Genomic DNA, 11,486 nt, shown 5'->3' with positions numbered 1-11,486 from the left:
TTTTTTGAGACAAGGTCTCACTATGTAGTTGAGACTGACCTGGAACTCACTATGTAGCCCAGGCTGGTCTCGAACTCACAGCAATCCTCCTGCCTCAGCCTCCCAAGTGCTGGGATTATAGGCATGCACCACCATGCCTGGGGAAAGTTTTATTCTTGACAGCAGATGTTATCAGATCTAAAATACCACTGATTACAAGTGACACACCTTAAAATATTAAGAAAAATGCTGCCCATTAAATTAATACATAATTCCTTCCCTTTTAACTTACTTTGAAAAAAGTAGGCTTACAGAAAGGTTGCAAAAATAGAAATTTCCCACATACCCTTTACTCAGCTTTCCCCAGTGCCACGCTATAGACACACAATAAGGTTGGAGAAACCAGGAAATAAAACTGATGTAATACTAGTACTAATTAACAGATCCTTTATAAATTTCACCAGTGTTCCCAATCATGACTTTTTGTTTTGTTTTTCAGTTCAGGACCTAATCCAGGAAGCCACATTGCATTGCATCTGGTTGTCACATTTAGTTTCTTTACTGGGAACAGTTCCTCAGTCTTTCTGTTTTATGATTTTTTTTTATTGGACACAGGGTCTCCCTATGTAGTCCAGGCTGACCTAGAACTTGTGGTGATTGATCCTCCTGCCTCAGCCTCAGCGTTAAACTGGGATTGCAGGCCTGACCCACCACGCCCAGCTTTTTGACCCTGACCTTTCTGAAGAGGGCCAGTCAATCAGCAGAGTGACTCAGTTTGGATTTGTCTGCAGTTTTCTCATGACTGGACTGAAGTCAGGCACTTCCGGCAAGGACACAACAGAAATCACAGTCACTTCCTGGTGCATTGGGTCGTGGGCACACGGTGTCCATCTGTCTCATCCCTGGCACTGTTAACCTTGACGCTTGGGTTAGGGTGGTGTTGTCCAGGCTTCTCCCCAGTAACCGTTTTCTCCTTGCGGTGAGACACTCAGAGACTAGGCAAACATCCTGTTTCTCTTCAGACTTTCACCTGCTTATTTTAGCAACCATTGATGAGTCTTGCCCACAATTCTTGCTGTGCGGCTCATCTAATAATATTTTTCTACTTCCATCTTCCTGTCTACATTCATCACTTGACATCTCCTGAAGATACCTTTTCTCCTCCACTTATTTATCTGTTCCATTATTTATTTACATCAGTACGGACTCACGGATATTTGTTGTATAGGCTAAGTCCCATTGGTTTTTTATTTCATTGTTCAAACTGGTCCCTACACGGTGGCTGGGAGTCTCCGGGAGGGGGTGCATCTATGATTTTTTGAGGAGTTTTAAATTTTATAGCCTCATTAGAGGCTCAGAACCCACCTTAAACTTTCTGTGCCTCAGCCCTGAAGTCAGGCACTTCTCCAGGGAGCTCCAGCTCCTACTCTGGGGAAAGCTGTTTCGAAGCTGGGGCGGGTGCTCAGTGTGTTCAGTGTTCCTGGCGTCCCCCTGCTCAGCAGGCAGAGCTGGGGAATGCGAGGCACGAACACAGCCCGCTTGGAAATCCACCTGCGATATGGATCAAACCTGAAATTTATACTTCTAATGCTTCTAACTCCAGTTCAACATCACAGAATTTATGCTCCCTCCCCTCACTTTACGTGTAAATGTTTTTCTTCAATGGTGAGAAATCTGGCTCTCATGATCCATGATACTTTTGCTTATTTGTTCATTCTCAGGATACATACAGAGCAGTTTGGGAATTGACATCCACATGCCGAGCTCTTATCAGTTGGGTTTTTACTTATTTATTTTTTGGTATTGTACTTATGGAAAGAATTATTTCAGACTCAAATTCAGATTTTTAAAAAACACTTCACTCATGTGAATTCTTAAAAAAGGAAAATGTAATCGGAGCAAGCTGTTTAAGGTCTTCTGAAAGCTCCTTTGCATTCTGAGGCTGATGCCCCCAAATCCCTGTCTTGAAGTTGTGATGTCCATATGCTTCCCACACAGCCCGGCCCTGAGGTGTCCCGGATGCTGGCCATGTGGCCTCTAGGTGTTGTGTCATCTCCCTAGCTCGTTCCAAGCTGCCAGCAGCCACGCTGCAAACCCCAAAGCTCACAGGACAGCAACGAAGGCAGTCACAACGGCCACGCTGCTGACAGAGACTGCAGGATGCATCCCTTAAATTGTGAAGAACTGTGCATTTTAGAATTGTGCATTTAGAAAAATGTGCTCTTCCACAAAATCACAGCACCAGTGTGTGAGCTCCACCACACAATATGGCTCCAGCTGCCAAATACAAACCTCTGATTCCCCCACACCAAGCACAGGGGCAGGGAACAAACGTGCCAGTGACGCATTCCATTTGGGCAGCTTCTGCAGGGAGCAAGTGAATGAGTCCCACAGCAGCAATGACTGCTCCTCAGTACCTATTCTCTCCTCCCCCTCAATAATAGATTCCCAAATTTTAGGTGGACAGGTGAATGATGGCAATAAAGTCTATTTATGACCACACAATGTTCCACCAGTGTGAGGTTATGGAAGCATGTGACTTGGGACTAGTAGCTTACAAAAGGAGACACACCATTCTGACTTTCTTCTGCTAGCTGGCTGGAATTCAGATATGATGGCAAGAGCTTGAGGGGCCATGCTGGGCCCTGAGGCCAGACACTTAAGGTGGCAAAGAAGTGATATCGAAGAAGTATAGGAAACTGAGATCGTGAAGTCATGTCTTGAGATGGTCTTTTTCCAAATGCTCTCGGCAAAGAGGGAAATACATTTTTATCTTGTTTAATCTATTATTACCATGAGTTTTCTGTCACATACAGGTGAAGCTAATCTAAATATGGGACCTTTTTTGGGGATACCCACCTGACCATGCTAAAGGAGATCAAGGAAAAGAAAAAGGACGGGGCTCTTCCCAAAGGAAAATAGGGAAATGCTTGAGTTAATCCAGAATCTGCAGCTTCCTCCCTGCTTTGAGTGCACGACCTGAGAAGTGAGTCGCTCCAGGAGCCTAAAACCACCACACCAGTCCCTTCTCACCTATGACTCACAACTGTCTCCTCTCTGTAACCATGACCTACACGAAAAAGTTACACAGCTGAGTCTGGCACTGCAGTCACAAATTCTGAAGCTTGACACAGGCGCCTCACTCAATTCAGCTACGCATCTTGGCCCAACTTGGCAAATTTCCCAGAAACAAAACAATCCTTGCTCTGGATCTTTATGTAAGATTCAAAGAGGTAAACTGAGGCAGCGAGCCTCCTCCAGCACAGGTACCTGCAACAGTGTCAGGCACAGAGAGGGCCGAGGGAGCATCTTTCTTCCTGAGGGCCCTGGCTCCTCTGAATGCTTGGTTCACTGGCACTCTGAACAGGGCTCACCCGGCAAGGACGGACTCTGAGCCACTCCCCGAGCTGTGGGACGGGGGCTCTTGCCATCTGTGCCCCGCCAGCACCCAGTCCTGCTTCCCTTTGGAAACCTCCCTCCCCCATCCCAGGAGTCTCGCATTCATTCTCCACTGCCTCAGCACTGCTACACCATGAGCAAACTCACAAGTCTGAAACTTGTGAGCAGCAAGATTAGACTCACAAAGTTTTGGGTTTTGGAGCATTTTTGGATTTCAGACTCTTGGATTAAGAATGCTGAACTGGTGAAGTTTATGCAATTATGCCAAAATCCAAAAAATCCTGAAATATTTAACCCCTCTGGTCCCAACAACTTTAGATAAGGGAGTCGCAACCTGTGTATTCCAGGGACAATTTCAGGCACTGGAGATGAAATACTGAGAGTGACAGACAAAATTCCCATCTCTGGGCAGGTTTCCAGGAGAGGAGGTATGAAGTGAATATATGCTGTGTCAGATGTTCTCAGCGCGAAGAAGGGAGCAGTGTCACAGGAGGGAACAAGGGGCAGACGCTGGGGCCTGCAACCTAAATCACCTTGCTGAGAAGATTGTATGAGCAGAGATCTGAAGACAGGGTGTGAGCTCTGGGGATGTCTGGGAAGGGCACTCAGGGCCCCGAGCACAGAGATGCGAAGGCTGGTTGGCAATGCCTATGTGCCTGGTGGTTCACAGAAATGAGAGCAGCCAGGGTGCTGGGGCAGAGCAGGGTGGGCAGGGAGGTGTGAGGGCCAGGGTGCCAGACCCATCACGTTCACAGGAGAACCTCTGCTTCTCCTCTGAGCATGAAAGTGCATCAGATGAGTTTCAGCAGGGCAGCAACGACAGGAACACAGGGTCCCTCCTCTGCCATGTAGGGAACAGAACAGGGGGTGAGGCCGGGTAGAGGGGACCTGTCCTCACGGTGCTCCAGAAGCACAGTGCTGGTGGCCCACACAGTGGCAGGTGGAGGAGGTGAGGAGTCAGCATCAGGATGCTCCTGCAGGCAGGGACGACGGGATCTGCAGACGCACCTCATGAGGCGACAGAGGGACAGTGAAGAGTGACCTGGGGTGTGTCCTGAGCCCCTGGAGGCAGGGGGAGGCTGTTTACGCAATGGGAAGGGGAGAGTTGGGGGAAAGATGAGGGATCCAGTGGGTGAGGTGCGGATAGGCAGGCGGGTGTCAACTGTACTCAGACCCCGAGGAGGCTTCAGGCCTAGGGGCCTCGTGTCCAAGAATACCATGATCCAATGGTGTTCAAGGAGACCATAGGGTCAGCTAGGAAGTGATGAGGACGGAGATGATGCCCCAGGACTGAGCCCTGGGGAAAGGCAAGGAAGAGAAATCAGCAGAGTGAGAAGACGTTGAGGCAGAAGAGTCAGGGGAGTTTGTGGCCTAGAACCCAAGTGCACAAAGCACAAGGCCCAGTCTCCGAGATGGTTCAGGGAGGAGTGTGGTGTTCATTTATGATTAGGTCTTGGTTGGAATTGTTGGGGGAGAGAAGTTCTTTGCTGGGATTACCAGAAGGATGGTCTGTGAGTTAGCAGTCATCTTGTCATCATGAGGAAGGCTCTGGTTTAGAACTCAATCAATCCAAAGAACCAAACTAGCAGGAGCAGGGAGAAAGAGAACGAGCCTGATGTCCTGGTGTATATGGTGCTGGCCATGGACCACTCACTTTCCCCTTTCTGTACCAAGAAACCTGATATAACTTTTAAGTTCTTTTTTTCCACCATGGTCTCCAGATCCAAGTGAAGCCCACCACCCCCTATCCTGTTGGCAATCACACAAGGCAGCACAGCTTCAGTGGGGTTTTAGAAGACCTCAGAGGCTTACAGCTGGGTCTCTCTGCCACACCTGAACAGCCATACTACCATCTACTCTAGAGCAGGGCAAGACCCTTCAAACCCAGTCACTGCTAAAGGTGAATCCTAAGCTATGATGGGAAAATTCCCCAGGCTATCCTGGGTCAACTCTGGGTCACCTGACCATTACCCCACTCGGTCCTACCCCAGCATTCTAGGTACACAGTAAACACCTCCAACTGGAGAGGGCTTTGGGGGCAGCAGGCCCATTACTGAGTGGATGAGGAAAAGGCTGCTTCCAGGGCTCACCTACCAACTCCGAGGAGGAGCCAGATGCCTTCCCTGTCCCCCAACCAAGGCCCAGGCCCAACAATCTGCTCCAGAACACCAAGGGGACAGTGCTGCTAAAAGTAATTTTTGCTACCCATAAACCTGGACGCTAGAGCGGTCAGAAATACTATGAGGTGTAGACTATGGTGGGGGCACAAACCTCGGACTTGGCCATGGGATCCTCACACACATACTCTGAAGGGAAGACATCTGAGACGTCCCGTCTCCTCCAAAGAGGCTCCCACTGCACTGCACAGGACAGAGCGTATCAGTGAGCATCAGTGCCTGTCCTGCCACCCCCTGCCTTCAAGTGAAAGGGACAAGCAGGTCGTGGCCCGGCTGAGCCCAACGTCACACGGTCAGGGATGATCAGAACCAGGTTTGCGGACCCCAGTACCAAGCGCTGGCCACCCTGTGGTGGAGACTGTGGCACGGGTGTGGTGTGCACACGTTCCAGGGGATGGTTTCCAGGAGCTGCTCTGACAAATCACAGCAAAGCTGGTGGCCTACAGCATCACACAATTATTCTCTTGCAATTCTAGAGGGCAAAAGTCCACAATTAGGGTCGATAGACCAAAGTCAAGGTTTGGGCAGAGGCGGTCGTGTCTGGGAGAATCTGGGCCGACTGTCATTGTCTTCATCGTTGCCCCCGCCCTTGAGGATGCATGTGGGTGCATTCAGGGCCCACGTGGATGATCCTGGGACATTTCCCCAGAGCCTTAATCTCATCTGCAAAGTTCCTTTTGCCATATGAAGCAACCTTCACAGATTCTAGAGATTAGAATCTGAGTACCTTTGGGGGCTGTGATTCACCCAGCACACCCTTAGCGTTAGAGGGAGAAATGAAGGCATAGATTTACTGTAGGAGGCAGGCACAGGACCTGAACCCCCAAAGCCCCACCTCTGCCCATGTTGTTCATTTCGCCTGCAGGGACTTCCTCCCTTTAGACTTAGGGAACACCAACTCCAGCATCCACCAGAACAGCTCCTCCTCACTTGGCCTTCCTCTGAGCACAAAGGACTTGAGTGCCACTTCAGAATTCCTAGGGGACTGGTTCTCATCAGAACCACAGAGCTTAGTGCCTTCTTCTGTGCATTAGCTAATTTTTAGTTGAAAAAAAACCCAACAAAACAGAACTTGAAACTGGGTGTACTGGCACACACCTGTAATCATAATTACTCAGGAGGATGAGGCAGAAGGACTCAGGTCCACAGTCAGCCTGGAACATTTAGCAAGACCCTGTCTCACAAACAAAGCGGCCTGGGATGTAGCGCAATGCTCCCGAGTTCAATCTCCAGGACTGGAAACAAAACAAAACCAGAACCTGAATTTCCTGTAATACACGCTCACTGAGAAAAATGAGAAAAACAGGATAAAAGAAAGTGAAAAAAAAAATCACATTAAATTCTGTGACCCAGAGGAAACCTCTGTTAAGGTTCCAGTTCTTTTTATTCATTTTTCAATGCACATATGTACCCTGGAAAAGATATTTTTAAAAGCAAAGAAACCCTGCTTTGAAATATCTTTTGGACTCCATCGCCAGATATCCTGGTTCAAATTCCAGGCAGCCACTGACCATCTGTGTGAACTCTAGCAAATTATGTAACAGATCTGTGCCTCAGTTTCCTTATTGTAAAGGAGGAAATCACAGCACATATCTCCTAAAGTTGCTATAGTGACGAGTGAGTGTAGAGAAAGCACCTGGGACCATGTCTGGCCCATGGCAAATGCCAGACACAGGTGAGCTGTCATCACCATTATTACCATATCTATCTAGGGGACATCTGCTCAGGTGGCTCAGTAACCCTGGCAGCATAATTCACAGCTACCCCTGAGTTACAGGTTCTCAGGTATGAATGCATTCTTCTGCTAGCCGTTTTTTCCTCCATAAACAATCATGGAATAAACATCCTTGAATAAACACCTCTGCACACATCTTTATTTGGTCCTAAAATTTCAACTGCTGAGTCACAGATTTTTTTGAAGCTTTTGATACACTGTTGCCAACTTGCCCTTGGGAAGAGTTATGCCAGTTTCTTATCCATCTCTCCACATGCCCCTTCCCAGGGCAGGGCACCTACTGACTTACTTGGCTCCCCCTCCCCGGACAGACCACATCATGGAAATGGATGAACTGGGTATGAGGATTAAGGGCACTAACTTCAGTGCCTGGGGCAAATGTATGCCTCTGTCTCCTCGCATGTAAAATGTGAGTCTCTACACCTGGCAACAGTAAAGAAATATTTAGTTAGTTTTGGTTTTTTTGTTTTGTTTTGTTTTTTTTTTTTGTACCAGGGATCAAACTCAGGCCCTTGCGCCTGCCTGCGAGGCAGGTGGTGGAACCAACTGAACCAAATCCCTCACCCAATAAAGCACTATTTAAATATAACCTGTAAAACTGTATGGGGCTCTGTATTCTATGCATAAAAATAAAACAAAAAAAACTATATAGAACTGGCAAACCTTCTGCTTTTTAATCTCACATCAGGTATATTTTTAAAAATTGCCAAGATTTGATACTGAGGCTCCCAAGGGATCCCCAGAGAGTCCCAAATGTACCACTGTAGAGCTCTCTGCGACTCCAAACCATCTTGGAAAGTGTTTGAGTACAGATGCACGTAAATAAAACAGACTGATGTCCCACTTTCCTGCATCACACTACATAATAAGTCACGTAGCTACCATAAGCACTAAGAGTCTGCCCTCTGAGGACTGCGAGGAGCTTGCACGCAGGTGTGACCACAGGTGGGGCTTCTCAAGCGTCATCTCAGCTCTCACCAAGCTCGCAAGGTGGAGACGGAGGTTCAGAGAAGCCAGAAATTTGCCCAGGAGCTAAAGAGCAGAGAGGAGACTCAGAGATTCACATCCTCACATTGCAAGGCTTTCCTGGTGTTGTTGCAGCAAGACCTGGGGAGGGAGCTTGGGAACTGCAGGCCTCAGAAAACACTGATAATCAGCGAAGCCTCCCAGAGCTCTATCACCACCCTCTTTGCTCCCCAATAAAAAGATATGCTGGGCCTGGTTGCGGGCAGCTCACAGAGCTGAGGATATCTGGCCAGAAAGGCCCAACCAAGGTTACCGTGCCCCACTCCACCCCAAGTGGGGGGAACCTGAAACCTCAGTAAAGTCTCCCAGAGAAGCATCTCAAAGAGGCCTGGATTGTGGAGAACCCAGAGGTGGAACTGGGACACCCAGAGAGGGACTCTGGATACGGAGCCGAAGGGAAGAGAGACCCTAAGACACTGTGGAGGTCTGCAGTTGCCATTTGCTGCCACATGCTGCACTCAACAATGGTACACACGCTCATATCTACTCTCTAAAGGACCCAGCCAGCGACCCTACTCGCTAAAGGACTGGGATGCTCTTTACAGGGCAGAAAGCGAAGCATGGATCAGGTTCGACTTGGCCAGAGTCAGGCACTTCTGACCCCAGGCACCACTCCTGGTCAGGACTCAGGCTGACAGCTGGATCCATGGCTTCTCAGCCATACGAACTTAGGAAGTGGCTAATGTCACTGGTAAAATGTGCATGAAAATAAAGTGAAACTATATGTAGAACCAAGTAGATGAGTTTTTAAAGAGGTTCAGTGAAACAATTTCCTAAGACCAAGGAGGGGACAAGCGGTTAGAGTTCTCTACAAAATTATCCTGGAAGCACAGCTGATGAGGAGGCTTAGGAAGCCTAGACTCAGCCAGCAAATACTGAGCACTTGCTGTATGTCACCATAATAAATCTGCTACCACCCTGGTGGTGAGCTGCTTATCATCCAAAGAGGGAGACAAACGGGAATCTCAATGCTGCATATGAACAGAGATCAAGCAGCTGAGGCAGATACAAAGCCCCTAGCAGCCAAAAGCCCAAAGGCAGGTGATCTCTGTAACGGGGACAGCCAAGATCAAGGAATCAGAGGGGAGACACAGACTGAGAGGTGTCTCTCAGAGCACAAGTCCCAAACAGGTGTGTCACCTGCACTGTCTCAGCAGGCCTGACAGCTCTCAGATGGAAGAGTCAATGGTTCCATCTTCAAAATGAGAAAACTGAAGTCAGAGGTTAAGTGACTGGTCTAAAATCACGCGGCTGATTAGCCGTGGGGCTCGAGTTGGAAGCCAGATCTACGTAGCAAGGAAGAGTACAAAAGAGAGCTGGACAGAGAGGGAAAGCCACAGAGGGGATGAGCTGTCTCAGATTTGATGTGGACTAGAAGCCTGTGACTGATGATGACAGTGACTAAGAAGGTCCTGTCCCAGTTTGCCCAGGGGCCTAAAAAGCCTGAATATAATCAGGCAAGCCCATTTCATGGGGGAGAAAGGGTCCAAACCCAGCATCCAGGAGATAAAGACGCACCCTGTCAGGACCTCAAAGCCTGGCGGCCCCCTCGGCTCGCTGGAACCGGTCACTTCTCCTCCAGGCCCTCTGGCGGGCAGGAAGAAAAGGAAGGAGGACCCAGTCAGTTCTGTCCTCTAGGTAGGGCTCTAAAACCATAAGGGTGTACAAATTTTGCCTCTAGGTTAACAAGTTCAGAGCCTATGCAGCTCCCTTCAAAGTCGATGCGCCAGGCCCGCCCCAGGACAGCATGACAACGAAAGGTTGGCGAAGAAGGTGATGGGATGCCAGCCCTGCAGATAACTGGGCTCAGACCCCGCACTTCCGAGTGCCAGGGTGTCTAGGGCCAACGAACAGTCCCCACCTACACTTCCGTATGAGCCCACCACGAACCACAGTAGAGTTGGTGAACACACAGCGTAACGCCTCCCCACCTGACCTGCTCCACTTGACCACTCACTCAGGCCCTCCAGCTGCCACATCGATCCCCCATTCTGCCCATGCCACCTCACTCTCCACAAACAGAAATCCTGTTACTTATGTCTTCAAATGCTGCCACGAGCTCTAACACCAGTTCCCCTTCTTCCCCAGAGCCCTTCTTGTTTCCTGAGTGCACTCAGAGATCACTGCTCCTTCCCCACCTTAGGAATCCTGTGCTTGGTCCTCCTGTATCAGCCAATAGGGTCCTTTAGGGCAGAGACCAAACCTCTGGGTGCCAGAGGCCCTCAACCAGAATGTGTTCATTCCTGTGTCATCCAGTAGACTGACTGATCACCCACAAAGCCTAGGTCTGGGGGGTCTGGGGTGGGACCTTCAGATCCTTGCCTGGCTTTCTCCACTGTACTTCCCCAGGCAGAACACGGAAGCCACGGGTGCTACTGCGCTCCAGCGCCCAATGCCCGGGCCAGCATCCCTCCCTGAGCTGCCCCAGCCTCTGGCCTGTATCCTAGGTCCCTTTCCCACCTCTATCGTCTTCTGTGGAACTCAGCCACTGCTCCCGGGGTCCAGGTTTCCAGTAGGCATCAGGTTCCTTTAGAGAGGCCCCGAGTTAAGGGACCCCAGTCATCAGGATTCAATCTGGCCTCCCACTTCCATGACCACTTGGCCTCTAATCCCAGCAAGAAACTTCTCCCCCTAGAAAAGGGCGGCTCAGATTACCAGGGAGCAAGGAGTAAGAAAAGAAAGAGGCCACCGCATGAGTCCTGCCGGAAGCCCAGGACCTGCTTTCTTGGGGAATGGGCGGCAGTGACCGGAGGTCGGGTCCCAAGCTCCCTTTCGGTGTTCTGACCTGAGCTCGGCAGGTGGGAGACACCAGGGGGACGCTCGGCTGACCCGCGACGCAGTCACAAGCGCCGCACCCGCCCAACTAGGGCGCCGGGAATCCGAGAGCCGCAGCGGGCAGTCACAAGTCCTCGTCCCTGCCGAGCTCCGCCCAGGAGCAGGTAGCGCCCAGACTAGGAATTAACCGGATTTCTTGGCTTCCGCACCCCGTCCCGCTCAGACCCGAGCCGTCCCAAGCCTCGGCCATCGTGCCCGTGGCCCGCTCCAACTCAGAAGCCGCGGGCGTCGAGGCGGGCAGGGCCGCGGTACCTGTCAGCAGCTCGATCTTGTGTCCCAGCACCTTCATCGCGGCGGCAGCGGGGAGCACGGGCCCAAGAGCAGCGCGGGAGAGC

At 50.2% G+C, this 11,486-nt stretch overlaps 1 protein-coding gene across 2 annotated transcripts in view; it reads right to left on the bottom strand.

The window, feature by feature from the left end:
• Window positions 1-11,480, bottom strand: part of Ndrg4 (NDRG family member 4) — a 39,682-nt gene extending 28,202 nt beyond the window's left edge. For both annotated transcript variants that reach the window (XM_010617181.2, XM_010617182.2), the window contains exon 1: window positions 11,404-11,480. In XM_010617181.2, the coding sequence (XP_010615483.1) occupies window positions 11,404-11,440 (37 nt within the window). In that variant the 5' untranslated portion in view covers window positions 11,441-11,480. The remainder of the gene's footprint in view (window positions 1-11,403) is intronic.
• Window positions 11,481-11,486: the final 6 nt, after the last annotated feature.

This window comes from Fukomys damarensis, unplaced genomic scaffold (assembly GCF_012274545.1).
Source record: "Fukomys damarensis isolate Sample0158 unplaced genomic scaffold, DMR_v1.0_HiC HiC_scaffold_32, whole genome shotgun sequence".
NCBI classification, from domain to species: Eukaryota; Metazoa; Chordata; class Mammalia; order Rodentia; family Bathyergidae; genus Fukomys; species Fukomys damarensis.
Note: the sequence above shows the minus strand (reverse complement) of the source record. Positions and strands in the feature narration are given on the sequence as shown.